A 15,309-nucleotide genomic window follows, 5' to 3' on the forward strand; every position below is an offset into this window, starting at 1 on the left:
CTAGTCTTCACAACCTCCTCAGGCAAGGAGTTCCACAGGTTGACTGTGCACTGAGCGAAGAAGAAGCTCCTTTTATTTGTTTTAAACCTGCTACCCATTAATTTCATTTGGTGGCCCCTAGTTCTTATATTATGGGAACAAGTAAATAACTTTTCCTTATTCACTTTCTCCACACCACTCATGATTTTATAGACCTCTATCCTATCCCCCCTTAGTCTCCTCTTTTCCAAGCTGAAAAGTCCTAGCCTCTTTAATCTCTCCTCATATGGGACCCGTTCCAAACCCCTAATCATTTTAGTTGCCCTTTTCTGAACCTTTTCTAATGCCAGTCTATCTTTTTTGAGATGAGGGGACCACATCTGTATGCAGTATTCAAGATGTGGGCGTACCATGGATTTATATAAGGGCAATAAGATATTCTCCGTCTTATTCTTTGATGATTCCTAACATCACGTTTGCTTTTTTGACTGTCGCTGCACACTGCGTGGATGTCTTCAGAGAACTATCCACGATGACTCCAAGATCTTTCTCCTGATTAGTTGTAGCTAAATTAGCCCCCATCATATTGTATGTATAGTTGGGGTTATTTTTTCCAATGTGCATTACTTTACATTTATCCACATTAAATTTCATTTGCCATTTTGATGCCCAATCACTTAGTTTTGTGAGATCTTTTTGAAGTTCTTCACAGTCTGCTTTGGTCTTAACTATCTTGAGCAGTTTAGTATCATCTGCAAACTTTGCCACCTCACTGTTTACCCCTTTCTCCAGATCATTTATGAATAAGTTGAATAGGATTGGTCGTAGGACTGACCCTTGGGGAACACCACTAGTTACCCCTCTCCATTCTGAAAATTTACCATTTATTCCTACCCTTTGTTCCCTGTCTTTTTGTTGGATCATATTAAAGAAGTTCTGTATTAAAATCATAAATGAGTTTGATTCTCCATAGTTTAAATTTCAGGGTATTACTAATTAAGAGGTCTCTTGGTTTTTGGTACTGTTTCTCTCCCTCTATGTGTGAAATTTGCAAGCTGCTAATTGTGTTAGTACATTCTAAGACAGAGTCTGTTCTCAAAGCAATTCTTTGTAACAACAACTACTCACACAGAGAGAGACTCAAAGCAATACTCTGTAACAACAGAAACAGCACCCAGAGATTTCCCGCCCTTTTGTTGTATTCATCTCGCTTTGTTAACAATTGTGATTAAAATAGAGATACAGGATGTATGTGGATGGATGCTTGGTGTGGATAATAACTGAGTGATCAGGGAGGTGCCAGCCTAAGAATCCAGTGTCCATCGGCTGAAGAAGGCGTCAAGTGGAAATAACCAGAGGACCCTCGGAGGGCAGACTGGAATCCACCCAACAGCCTCAAGAATGGGAGAACCAAAGAACAAGATAACATCTGGCAGCACGGAGCCATCAGGAATGTGCCATCTGCTGATTGATTCAGCAACAGCATGATGAAGCAATTCCCATAGACTGGCATAGGAAGAAATTCTTATAAAAATGGACTCTAGAAAGTGAGAACTTTGGAGTCTGATTCTGCAAACCAACTTTCAGGAGCATCAGATGAGCATCTGACAAGGCCCTGCTCCCTCCTCATGTCCAGGCCACCTAGCCAGTGGCTTGGCATGAGCAACTCTAAGGCTGGTAACTATGATACCAACCTTGCAGAACCTGTGTGTGTGTGTGTATAAATGAACGTGTGAATAAATATGAAATTGAATGGAATGTTATAGCTGCTTACTATGATTCTTTCTGTATTCACAGTAAATGTGGCATTTTGCCTTTTCCCCTTTAATAAGATCCCGCTGGTTTTTATTTTATTGGTATAATATTTTAACCAGTTCTAAATCCATGAAAGGATCTTCCCTCTTATCCCATGACAACTTAATTTACTTAAGAGCCTTTTGTGAGGGTCCTGGCACTGTGAACCACAGCTTAGCCTGCAAGTGTGCGTGGTGAAATTGTTTGGGCTAGGGCACAAAGGAAAGGCCATGTGCTTGGAGGGGAGAGGACACAGAATTCCTACCCTGCCTCTCTTGGTGCCCAAAGGAGACCACAGAGTACTTGCACTTGGGGTCTGAACAGGGGCATGAGTTAGTAGACTTGCATCAGAGAAGCCCGTTACACACAGAATAAGGCTGTCCAGAGAGCACAACAGGGCCTGGTGCTCATAGGATTATAGAATTGTAGGACTAGAAGGGACCTCAAGAGGTCATCTAGTCCAGTCCCCTGGCCTCATGGAAGGTCTAAGTATTATCTAGACCATCCCTGACAGGTGTTTGTCTAACCCGCTCTTAAACATTTCTAAGGATGGAGATTCCACAACTTCTCTAGGCAATTTATTCCAGTGCTTAATCACCCTGAGAGTTAAGAAGTTTTTCCTAATGTTCAACTTAAAAAACTTTTGCTGCAATTTAAGACCATTACTTCTTGTCCAATCCTCAGAAGTTAAGAAGAACAATTTTTCTCCCTCCTTCTTGTAACAACCTTTTATGTATTTGAAAACTGTTATGTCCCCTCCCAATATTCTCTTCTCCAGACTACACAAACCCAATTTTTTTCAATTTTCCCTCATAGGTCACGTTTTCTAGACCTTTAATCAGTTTTGTTACTCTTCTCTGGACTTTCTCAAATTTGTCTACATCTTTCCTGAAATGTAACACCCAGAACTAGACACAATACTCCAGCTGAGGCCTAATCAGCACAGAATAGAGCAGAAGAATTAATTCTCCTGTCTTGCTTCCAACACTCCTGCTAATACATCCCAGAATGAGGTTTGCTTTTTTTGCAACAGTGTTCCACTCTTCACTCATATTTAGCTTGTGATCCACTATGACCCCCAAATCCCTTTCTGGGCAGTCATTTCCCATTTTGTATGTGTGCAGCAGATTGTTCCTTCCTAAGTGGAGTACTTTGTATTTGTCCTTATTGAGTTTCATCCTATTTACTTTAGACCATTTCTCCAGTTTGTGCAGATCATTTTGAATTTTAATCCTGTCCTCCAAAGCACTTGCAACCCCTCCCAGCTTGGTATCATCCGCAAACTTTATAAGTGTAATCTCTATGCCATTATCTAAATCACTGATGAAAATATTGACCAGAACCGGACCCAAAACTGATCCCTAAGGAACCCCACTCAATATGCCCTTCCAGCTTGACTGCAATCCTGGACCTGCTAGGGCCTCACATGACAGCTTCCACAGCAAGCACCGCTCAACAAACCCCTGTCCTGCCCCATCCCTGAAAGTCAGTGAAAGGACTCATAGAGCATAGAGCTCACCCTCCTCCTGCACCAGAGCCTGCCACGCTGCTCGGCTCTGTCGAGCACATGAGAGGGCTCAGGAGTCAGCAGCACAAGCCAAGCGGGGGGGGGCTGTCTCAGCCAGGGGGAGACAGCAGGGGAGGAATTGCTTTTCCCTAGCATTCTGACCTTCCCTGATGCCCAGTGACCGGAATCCCAGCCCTGGATATACCTGGGGGGAGCCAGGCCCAGCTGCAATGCTCTCTACTGTGGTGGGGATTGGCAGACCAGACTCTTCGCTACCCCAGGAGGACTTAGTCTGCACCTTACAGGGGCAATGATCTGGATATACTGTACCTCAAAGTGGTGTTTGAATGGGGTGCTCCCCATGGGGACCGGAGCTGGCTCACTTGTGCTGCCTGGCCTGTTGCTCTCCAGGGTACACTCAGGGTGGGACTGTTTCTGCACAGAACCTGAAACAGGGTGAAAGACACAGAGACAGAGCCTGGGAGTCCTGGGGGCAGGTGAGGAAGATACCTTAGAACAGGGGTCGGCAACCTATGGCACGTGTGCCAAAGACGGCAAGCTAGCCGATTTTTAATGGCATGCTGCTGCCTGCCGGGTCCCAGGCGCTGGCCCTGCTCAGTCCGCTGCCAAACCCAGGCCGGCAGCGGGCCTAGCGGGGCCGGCAGCCGGGGGACCCTGGCAGGCAGCAGCATGCCATTAAAAATCCTGCCCACCCCGGCCCGTTCTTCTCTGCCCCGCCCCCCGCGAGGGCAGGGTGAAGAAGCTTGGTCCTGCTGGCTACTGCGGCAGGGCAGGCAAGGTCCCCCCCTCCCCCGCCTCTTCCCCCAGCATGCGGGGTTCCTGCCCCTCCTCCTCTCCCTCCCTGCCGCCAATCAGCTGATGGCCCTTGCGCAGGACGGGGAGAAGCAGAGCCGCAGTGCGCTCGCTGCTCCAGGGAGGAGGCGGAGAAGATGTGGGGATGGGGCCTTGGGGAAATGGGGGTGGAATCAGGGCATATCCCCTCCAGCCCCCTGCCGTGAGCCGCTCTGGGTAGGGAGCTGGGAGCACCCCCACGACCCTGGCCTATACCCCCAGCCCTCTGCCCTGACCCCTGCACCCCCCCCACACCCCAGCCTCCTGCCCTGCAACCCCCCACACCCCATGCCCTGACTCCTGCACCCTCCTCACACACCCCCAACCCCCTTCCCTGACTCCTGCACCCCCCACATATACCCAGCCCCCCATGCCCTGACTCTTGCACCCCCCACATTCCCACCCCCACCCTGAGAACCAAACGGGAGCTCCTGCACCCCACCCCCCGTCACATTCCCACCTGCACCCCTCGCACCAAATGGGAGCTGCCCAGGTAAGCACTCCACACCCAAACCTCTTGCCCCAACCCTGAGCCCCCTCCCTCATTCTAGCTCCTGGCCAGACCCTACACCCCATCCCCCAGCCTGCTCCTTCACCCCCAGCCCTGAGCTCAGTGCACTCCCACCTTCAGCTCAGTTCAGAGAGAGAGAGGAAGAGAATGGGCTAGAACCAGGGAGAAGGTAGGTATCCACTCTATGTGGGCAGGCCGGGATCCCAGAACGGCAGCGGGCTGAGCGGGGCCAGCAGCCGGGATCCTGGCTGGCAGGAGCCGGAGGACGGAATCCCAGAACGGCAGCGGGCTGAGCCACTCAGCCCACTGCTGGTCTGGGGTCCCGGCCACCAGCCCTGCTCAGCCCGCTGCCGGTCTGGGGTTCTGGCTGCTGGCCCCTTGCCAGCTGGGGTCCTGGCCACAGGCCCCACTCAGCCTGCTGCCGGCCTAGGTGAATGGAACCCCAGGCTGGCAGCGGGCTGAGCGGGCCAGTGGCGTAAGATCAGCATTTTAAATGAAGCTTCTTAAACATTTTGAAAACCTTGTTTACTTTACATACAACAATAGTTTAGTTATATAATATATAGACTTATTGTGAGAGACCTTCTCAAAAAACTGGCATGCGAAACCTTAAATTAAAGTGAATAAATGAAGACTTGGCACACCACTTCTGAAAGGTTGCCGACCCCTGCCTTAGAACCTGCTCAGGGGAGAAGGAGGCTGGGAATCCAAGGCCCAGGGACAGGTTTCATGTGGGCTCCCAGGGGTCTCCAGGGTTTCAAGCTGCATCTAAAGTCAGCAGATGGGGGAAGTGTTAAATGATTAAAGCCAAGCTGGGAACTGCCACTGCCAGAGATCCAGGGACTTAGGTGGGGGTCGAAAGGGGCCCAGGCTTGCTGGCTCAGAGAAGGCTGCTCTTCATGCTGTGGTGTATTTCCCCAGCAAGTGCAGGGAGCAGCCCTGGTCAGTCCCAAGGGGAGTCCTGGGCTGGTCCGAGGGAGGTGTCAGGGGACAGTTCTCTCCTACCTGCCTGTGCTGCTTCCCAGTGATCTAGCGCCACCTGGAAGGCCTGAGCCACAGTCCGAGTCACGGCTTGGGCCTATATGCAAGAGAAACAAGGGGATCAATAATGAGGCAGCCTGCCTGCACCCCCTCCTGCACTAGCACCCCCTCCCGCCAGAACCTCCTGCTCACCCAGAACCTCTACAAGTGCCCCATGTGCCCCAGGGCCAGCACCCCTTAACCTGCCAGTGTCCCTTGCCCACAAAGCCCCAGCATCCTTGCCCCCACCTCCCCCATGCCCCTTGGCCACAAACCCATCATCTTTTCCTTCAGCACCCCTACCACCCACAACGTCCAGCACGCCCAGAGCTGAAAGGGAGGAGAAAGAAAGTAAGGTAGAGTCCTCCAGGGAGGGGGTGTGTCAGAGCCTACACAGAGTGCCTGTTCCCCAGGGAGGAGTGATCAGGTCTGCAGGGCACTGGGGAAAGGCACAAGCATAGTGAAGTGTCAGGAACAGAACAGAGTCCTGGGATCACTAGGCTGTGGGGATGGGGATCAGGGTAATATTGCATTCATTGCTTTCATAAATTCACAGGGCACTGGCCAGTCCAGAAGGGACTAGCCAGTTTCCTGGGGTGGGGGGCAGCAATAGACGGTGCTGTAGTCGGTGGGCCTATGGGGGAAAACCAGTCCCACACCCCAACTCCCTCCTCCCAGGAACTTCTTCTCTCTCGCCCGCTCCCTCTCCAGCTGAGAAGCACCAGGGGCTGGAGGGCTCATAACTACATGAGCAACAGGGGCTGGCAGTTGAAGGCCTAGCCAATAGAAGGTGCAGGTCAGCTGGGAACAGCAGACTCTTTAGGTGGGAAGGGGGAAGGCTGAGGGGCTGGGATGAAGTGGGAATTTTCTGTAATATTTTTATGGAGCCTATGTGTGCCTCAGTTTCCCCCTGTACTTTGCTTTGCTACCCAGTGGGTTACAAAGGGTTAACACTGCTCTTTTGGCAGAGTAGGAGACATGAGGGGTGTGTGTGTGTGTGTGTCACACCCTACACATACTATAATAGTCTTTGTGCAAAATATGTCTTGTGAGGTATCATTTAAAAACTAGTATCAGATTGATCATCAATATTCTTGTGGAGTGTATGTTCGGAATCTGTATTAAGAGTTATGAACATGAGCTGAAATTATAACTACAATGTGTTTACCAGACAAGTCTGGACAGGGGGTAAACTGTTTTCTCAAAGACACAGGACAAGCTGACGCCTCTAGCCAGCTGTCATCAAAGGTGATTGGCAATCACTGGTCAAGTGGCCATTCTTTGGCAACAAAGGGGGGCAGGAACAGATCAGTCTGCATTTTAGCAAACAACAACTTGGAACCTCTTTCACCTTGAGCCTCCATGTCTCTGTCCTCACAGCTGGAATGAGCTTTATTTCGGGGTAACCCTCGGGAAAATGCATTTCAAAGGGTAACTATAAAAGTGAGGGACACAAACACCCCAGGTTCATTCTCTCTCACCTAAGATGACAAAGGAAGCAGCCCTTTGACTTTGGGAGGAGATCCTGAGCTGAGAATTTGGTCAGCCCTGTTGCTGGAACCATGTGGTAAGGATTTTACCTTGAACCATGTCTAGCTTATAAAGTTTTAGCTACTAGAAAGCATTTTATCTTTATTTTTCTTGTAACCATTTCTGACTTTAATCCTTCATACTTGTACTCACTTAAAACCTCTCTTTTTGCAGTTAAACAACCTTGTTTCAGTTTTAATCTAAATTAATCCACTGCTGTGTTTAAACTGAACTGTTTGGTAACTCTGGTTATAGTAGTGAATTGTTAAATACTGTCCCTTTACAGGGGCAATGGACCTTTAATATCTGAACTGCCAGGAGAGGGCTGGACAGTGCAGAACACACATTTTTGGGAAAATCTGGGACCGGGAGTGTTTTGGGATAACCCTGCAAGTAGTAACCACGGCTGGTGGAAGCCAGCATGTGACTGGAGTGTTGCTGACAGGCTGCTGGGGTCAGAAATGCTGGACCAGGGCTGCACCTATACACAGACACCCAGGGTGTGACCTGCATGCCGGCAGGCTGTTTGTGAGCGGCTCCGATTGGAAGCTACAAGAGTAAAGCATTGCAAGGCACCCAGTGTTGTGGGGCGGATGGTGACAACTCCTCACTGGTCTAAATTGCACCCAGGAAAGTGACAATCACCTCACTGTCCAGGGTGCAATGACTGGGTCATTAAGAAAATAGCTGGAACCTGCTAAAATTCCCCATATTAACAGAGAATTAAAAAAAAGACAATGGGACACCCCACTGCCCAGAACATTCCCACCCAGCAAAGCTCCAGAGGAAGGAGATTTCCCATGCCCAGCTCTCGGCAGGGAAGCCAAGCCAACACCCCAGGTCAAGAACAAAGGGAAAGGTGTCAGGGTTAAATGCTACCCTCCACATAGACCCCCGACCTCTCACCTGGGACTGAGAAAGGAGAGAGAGAGAGAGCCTGAAATGGAGTCCATAGCAGCTTGGCTGGCTGATTGCACTGGCTTGGCCAACTGAACTATGGCTTAATCTTTGTTTCTCTGTGCTAACTTCAGGACTTCTTGATGCTGTGTCCAGGTGACTAATAAACCCTGCTCTGTTTGGAAAACACTGCCTGGTGTCACTGCAAAGCCTAGCCGGGGTGTATCAGTCCCTGAGATGTGGGCAAATCTCTGAGTAGGAGTCTATCTCAGCTGGACTTGCTGGACAGAGCTCAATGCATGAAGCAGGAGTGCTGGAGCCCAGGGGCTCAGTCTTGGAGGTGGTGAGGATGCAGTGCCAACCCTGAAAGACAAATGGGACTCCTTGGGGATGTGTCACACTAAAGGGGTTCCTCCAAGAGACTCTTTAAAAGTGGGGGAATAGCACAGGTCCTGTGGATCTGTGACAGGTGATGGGAAGAATGCTGTTCTTTCTGGGAGAGGGACATCGGGCAGCAGAGTAGGGATGGCACCCTCTGAAACATGGCATGGACAGATGGTTAGATCCTGGAGGTGCTGGGGAAGCAGGGACCTTCCCTCTCCTGGGCAGAGGGGACTTGCTGGACCCATCCTGGACCTCTTCTTGCTAAGGGCAGGTGCTTACGATCTTCTTCTTGGGTGAGAGGAAGGCATGGCACTCCAGTGCCCCACTCTGCTGGCTTTGCGCCACGTAGGCAAACACCTTGTTCTGCAGCTTGTCTGTGGTACAGTAGGAAATCCTGCAAGAAGGGATAGCCATTCAGGAGGACGGTGCTAGCTCCAAGTGACTGGGCAGGTTTGGTAGCAGCCAGAGGCCCAGGGTTCAGCCTGGACCTGAGGGCTTGGGCAGCACTGAGCTGGCTAAGCAGATATGTTGCTGGGGGGTCTTACACAGGGGACGCCCATGGGAGATGAGTCAGGAGGGGTAACAGCATGCAACATCCATGGCAAGCAGGGAGGGGATATGCTGCTCCCTTTTACCAGCCCCATGCTGGCCCTGGCAGCCCAGCACAGCAACACTCAACAGGCTCCCTGGGTGCGAGCGGTGGGGTCGACGCAGTCGTTGGGGGCTGTAGTTTGGTGCTGGCCCCACCATGTTTCCTGCCCTGAGTGACCAGATAGCCTGACCTACCAGCATGGGGGATAAAGGCTGCCCGAGATCCTGGAGGATTACAAACTGTTCTCTGCCTGCCTCCTCCGGCTGCACCCTGCTCTACACCATGAATTTAAGCCCAGAACCAAGACCATGAACTTGACCGCATGTTCTATGGGCAGCCAGCGTCAGGAGCGGTGCACAGGTGTGATGTGATTGCAGGAACCCATGTTGCTGGGGAGATGTGCTGCAGAAGGCTGAGCTAGCTGGAGTTCCCTAAGGTCTGAAGGCTCCTGCTCCAGGTGTATTGCATTCTGTAATGCAGATGGCGGGGAATGAAGCATGTATAACTGAGGCACGTCATCATCTACCAGGATGGTGCAGGGTCTTCTAGCCATGGAGATGGTATACGGCGTTACAGCTACTGCTGAGCGAGAGCTCAGCATCAGTGAAGAATCCAGGAGTCTCCTAGACTACAGATTGAACTGAACTGACCAACTGTGGGTATGAACCTGCCACCAGTAGAGACTGCATTGGGGTTGTGAACTCCTTACAGTACTTTCCTCTGACACCAGCATCACCTTTGTCTTGCTCAGGATAGTCCGCCATCCATCCACAGCAGATCATCATCAGTGACACTAAAACAGTTCCCATCCTATATCCTGGCCTGAATCCAGCTTGTGCCAAGTCCAGGATATTAGCTAAAGATAGAGGAAGAGCAGCTGGCTCAAACTGAACCCACGCAAGACTGAAGTGATGGTGGGTGGAACGGGGAACATTTTGAAGAGCTGTCCAAGACGTTGTCTTGACAGCCCCTATTCTAAGCTGCATCTAGGTTCAGGGTCCTGCTGGACTCCTCACTGAGCTGGACAACCAGGTAGCCTCCTTTCACCTCCAGCTTGCTAGGGAACCTCATCCTTCTGCCAGAAGAGGACCTGGCCACAGTGATCCACGCATTGATCACCACCAGGCTGGATAACTGCAATTCACTTTGTCTGAAGCTGAATGTGACGATGATGCACAGGCTCCAGTCGGTGCATGGCTGGCTGCCTTCTCCATGGCCCAGGCCACTTACGTTATGTCTACACAGCCCATGGCAGTGCCCTCTAGCCGGGGCTGACAGATCTGGCCTAGTGGGGCTCATGCCAGTGCTCTAAAAATAGCTGAGTAGGTAGCACTTTGCGGCTCAGACTCTGAAGGCTGAGGAGGAGGGTGAGCTTCAGAGCCCAAGTTCCAGCCTGAGCCGCAACTTCGAAGTGCTGCAATTCTAGCTATTCTTAGAGCACTAGCGCGAGCCCCAGCTAACACAAGTGTGTCGACCCAGGCTGGGTGCTCGCTGCTGCAGGTTGTGTAGACATACCCTATGAGCGTATCAGGCCTGTGCTCAAGTCCCAGCACTGTCTTCCATAGGAACAAATGACATAGGACTGCAAGGGACCTCTGGGGTCACCAAGTCCCCTGCTATCAGACAACTCCAGTTCATAAATTTATCAAGCTCTGTCAAAACTAGTCAGGTTATTTGCCTTCACTCCTCCTATTGGAAGGCTCCCAGCCAGCTTCCGATGCCAGTTTAAGGCCTTCATCCTAATCTTCAGAGCAATTACTAGATTAAGCCCCAGCTACAAAGACTGAATTTAATCGCTGAACCCCTGTGACAGTGTTGGTGCTGTGGGATGGCACAGATCACACAGCCCAGGACAAAGCATGTGGGATCTGGAGACAAAGCGCAGAGGGGAGGAACCAGCTATGTAACAAACTTCCAGGGGAGACCAGGGGCATCCAGATTCAGCCTAGGAAACACTGCAAAACCTTCCTCTTGGAGGAGGCCTTTCCATCCTAAGAATGACACACACAAACTCCCCTACTTCTGCCCCCTCAACACACAGACTCCCTCCTTCTGCCCCCCACCCTGGACAGACAGACACTCCTGACACACCCACCCTCCCACCCAACCCCATGACACACAGAGACTCCCTCTTCCACTTCCACAACACCCCCAACACAGATAACCCTCTTCCGCCCTGGCCAGCCCGACAGACACCCTGCCAACCCACAACCCACGCCATCCCTGCCTCCCAACACACAGACCTTTCTCCACTCTCCATGCCCCCCAACACAGGCTGCTGAAGCCTAGAACCTTCCACATCCTGCCCCTTCCCACGATGTGTGGGACAACATCCCCCCAACCCCTATCCCCACCAAAGCACGTGTGGCTTGGCATCTCTCTCTTATCAATGCACAGCACGTGGGGCCACCCACCTGCATCTGTCCCACTGCAGCCTGCCAGGGTGCACACAGTTCCATAAAGTCCCACACCACAGCCTAGTGTAAAGTCAGCTGAGCTTGGGGCTGGGACAGGGCACTGGAGTCACTGATGGGACAGGGCTGGAGGGCTGTTTGCTGACTAGGAAGGTGAAGGGAAGACATTCCCACTGACAAAGGGCACAGAGGACCACCTCCTGGCTGACAAAATCCTCCCGCCCCTCCTCCTGCCCCCTATTCCTAGTAGCCTAGTACCTTTCACTTTTCTGTTCCACTGCCCCTACACACACCTGTAAATGGAGACACACTCTATCATCTCCTTGGTCTCAGCGTCCTGCAGTGAGATGCCCCTCGGAGAGACAGTCAGAATCACCTTCTGGAATTTCTTGGCTCCCACGCGAGCCTGGAGGCGGGGAGAGGGGAAATGCATGGGGGGCACTTTAGTCACTGACCAAAACCCAGTGCGTGATTCTGGCTCCTGTCACTCTCCATTGGAATCAGCAGTCCAGACCCTCTGCAGCATCCCAGGCACTGGGATTTCAGCTAGCAAACGTCAGTACCACAGGAAGTGGGAAAGGCTGGGCTTGGGGCTCTGGCACTACCCTTGGAGCCAGGACTCCTGGGTTCTGTTCATGCCTCTGCCATACTGCATGACCCTGGGCAGATCCCTTCCCCTCTCTGCACTTCAAGCTCCCCATCTATGTAACAGGGTTTAAGTCACTGATCAAGCTTCCCATCTGGAAAGTGCTTTGAGATTCTCAGAAAAGGAGCTAGAGGCAGGCAGAGAGCGGGGCTCACTCTCTCCCTCCCCTGCACGCAAGTGGAACTGAGAGTCTCCCTCCCCAGAAAGCAAGGCCCCTGCTGGGCCCCCTCCTCTGCGTGGACAGGGGCCAGTTGCCATCTGATGCTCTGGAGGTTTGACTCAGAGGGCAGGACACATGGGCTGTGAGACCATGAGCATGTTGGAAACAGAAGGTGCAGCGCTGAGAGCAGCATAAGGCCTGGGAAACAATCACTTAGTCCAGTTCCCCCTACTTCTGTGGGGCTGAGTCCCTAAATACTGACTTTCTTCAACCCCTCTCACCAGGCAGGCAGACACACTGAAGTCCAGCACTGGGGGGCATCTCTTACCATAGTAATGATCCGGCGGATGGCATTGGCTGCCATGTCTTCTCCTTTGGGTTTCTCCACCAGCGTCATGCCCAGGTACTTGAGTGTGAAGCCTATCCCCTCCAGCAGGGGCTCCTGCATGTCAGCCCAGTTCTCCGGGAGCTCTGCAGGGGCACAGATAGTGGGGTTAGTGTGAGTGATTACATGCACAAACAGCTGCCATGCTGGTACCTGATGCACTGTTCCTAGCTTGATTCTCTCCAGCAATTTGTTACTATTTGCAGCAGGTGTCCTGCAGCAGAGTTAATGAATCTGTGTGCACTTTTCCTTCTGAAGATCCCCCTCTCAGTGCTGCTACCTGCACCAGGGGGTGCATTTAATTTCTCAGCTTTTTGCTTTTAAATGGGAAAATAATCCATCTCATGATGCTCTAAGCTCCTTGTTCTGGAGGCATTTGCTTTGCCAGCAGAACTTGTAAGCTCCTTGACCCAACTGGTGCCTACATAGAGCCTGATCCTGTGAGATGCTGTGCTGAGTGCTCCCAGCTCCCATTGACTTTGCTGGGAGCGGTGGGTGCACTGCATCTTGCAGGAACATAAGAACAGCCATACTGGGTCAGACCAAAGGTCCATCTAGCCCAGTATCCTGTCTTCCCACAGTGGCCAATGCCAGGTACTTCAGAGGGAATGAACAGAACAGGTAATCATCAAGTGGTCCATCCCTCCGCCCTTTCCCAAGGACCGGCCCTTAACTCAGTGGCCACAGGTGCACCATGCACACAATAGTGTTCTCCACTGCACTTGCTCAATGCATAATTTTTAAACAGTCACAGCTAGGTTAAATCAAAACCAGAGTCCCTGTTGTTGTTATCCAGAAATCACAAAGTCTGCTGGGGCATGGTCTTACTAGCTCAAGAGCTAAGCAGTCGGAGCAGGAGTTGGATGGGATGAAGGCTAGGCAGCACCATGGCTCGAGCAAAGATTTTGTTAGCCTTTCTCAAAGGTGAGAACTCAGGTACGTGGAAGAGAGGTGGTTTTTGGAGGGACTCAGAGGAGAAGAGGGGAAGGGGCATCCAGACCTAGGGTGCTGCATGGGGGAGAGATGGGACATAAGGGCACTAGTCTTTGTTGAAGTCCACATCCTGCTGCCTTTCAAGCTGCAACCATTTTTCCTGAAGACATAGAATGTTTGTTTAGAATGAGGAAGGTTCCCAATGGCCAGCCCCTGATTTTTCCTAGCACGTCCAGCTAGCTTCTTTGAGAAAGAAGTAACCACAGGGCTTTGCATTCTCATGGCAGAAGGCTATGGGGAATGGGTTACATAATTACACATGCTGCAGCTACAGTATGTGGGACATGTGGCTTAGAAATAGGGTATGAATACATTTGAATCTCCATTTGTGCCACTCCAGCTTCAGCTTGGCTCCCACAGGATCTAAGTAATCTTTGATAAATGGAAGTTCTCTATCTCTAAAGATGACAGACCTATTTATTGGTCAAAGTACTATCATATTTGATATATGGAAGGAACTTTTAATGTGAATGTTTCATTGATCTCTATTCTGTCCAGTAGCCAGTAATAGAAACAAATGGGTAGCTTAACAGGGAGAACTGAGGCTCTGAACCTGCTGTTTAAAATCTGTGGAAGATGGTTGCTAACAGCACCAGCTAGGTTAGTTAACAGGGAGGGGAACTATAGAAATGACAAGAAACAGGAGGCCAGGGCCTTACCCTTGTAAGGGTAATGGGAATGGATCACAGGGGATGGACCATTCAATATTGTAGTTGCCCTCTTCTCACACCCTCTGAAGCATCTGGCACTGGCCACAGTCAGAAGATAAGGTACAGAGCTAGATGGATCACTGACCCAGTATGGCTGTTCTTATTGGTGAGTCAGCCTGGGGCTCCTAATAATATTGTGAACATCAGAGTGGCATGGATTTCCTCAGCACAGGGCAGGGTCTTCCCTCTCCTTGCAGATGAGCCTCTTTTCAGAACCATATTTCACCCCTTCCAGGAAGGCCCCAGTCCATGTGTCAGAGGCTCAGTTCAGTGCTGGAAATGGTTTGGACAAAGGCGTTTCCCACAGACAGTGTGAAAGCCCACATTCCAGATGCTTTTAAGCAGGTTATAATCAAGAGCCCAACCCCACTCTGTAATGATGAGGCTTTTTCCTGTAGCCATATTAAGAGAGCAGGAGTCATGAGCCAAGAAGCAGAGAGTCACATCCTCACATTCCATCTACATTACATTAAAACAATGTAATATTGGGCTGTTAAGAAGGCGATCCTGTCCTAATACTGCCCATCACCAGATAAAGAAACAGATCTTAAGATGGTTAAAGAAAACTTTGTTTAATAGCATTCTCTGTGGCAAGAAATCAGTTGGTCAACAAGTTGCAGTTGTGAAAATCCTACTTCTTTATTGTTTTGTCTTTATGGTCCCCATTTCTCTATTGTTTATCTATATGGTCTCTGTCTAGTTCTTTGATTGTTTGTCTGCTGCATAACTAACTTTTTAAGATGTAAATCAGCTAGGGTGGTGGGACATGATTGGCTAAAGAATTGTTTTACAATATGTTAGGATTGGCTAGAAAATTGTTTAGTAATATTTTAGTAAAATGATTGATTAAGGTACAGCTAAGCAAGACTCAAGTTTCACTGTATAAAAAGAGGTCCAAAAGGAAGTTCTTTGGAACCAACTCCAGGACATACCCC

At 50.5% G+C, this 15,309-nt stretch overlaps 1 protein-coding gene across 9 annotated transcripts in view; it reads right to left on the reverse strand.

Moving 5' to 3' along the window:
- Window positions 1-15,309, reverse strand: part of LOC125634859 (low density lipoprotein receptor adapter protein 1) — a 31,465-nt gene that overhangs the window by 5,529 nt on the left and 10,627 nt on the right. For all 9 annotated transcript variants that reach the window (XR_007356081.2, XR_007356080.2, XR_012667509.1 and 6 more), the window contains exons 2-6: window positions 12,615-12,757; window positions 11,774-11,886; window positions 8,754-8,868; window positions 5,649-5,721; window positions 3,611-3,726 (exon numbers count right to left, since the gene is read on the reverse strand). Coding sequence is in view for 5 of the 9 variants with exons in the window: in XM_075126238.1 (XP_074982339.1) it covers window positions 3,611-3,726; window positions 5,649-5,721; window positions 8,754-8,868; window positions 11,774-11,886; window positions 12,615-12,757 (560 nt within the window). In the remaining 4 variants the exon portion in view is untranslated. The remainder of the gene's footprint in view (window positions 1-3,610; window positions 3,727-5,648; window positions 5,722-8,753; window positions 8,869-11,773; window positions 11,887-12,614; window positions 12,758-15,309) is intronic.

Source organism: Caretta caretta, chromosome 3, assembly GCF_965140235.1.
Source record: "Caretta caretta isolate rCarCar2 chromosome 3, rCarCar1.hap1, whole genome shotgun sequence".
NCBI lineage: Eukaryota > Metazoa > Chordata > Testudines > Cheloniidae > Caretta > Caretta caretta.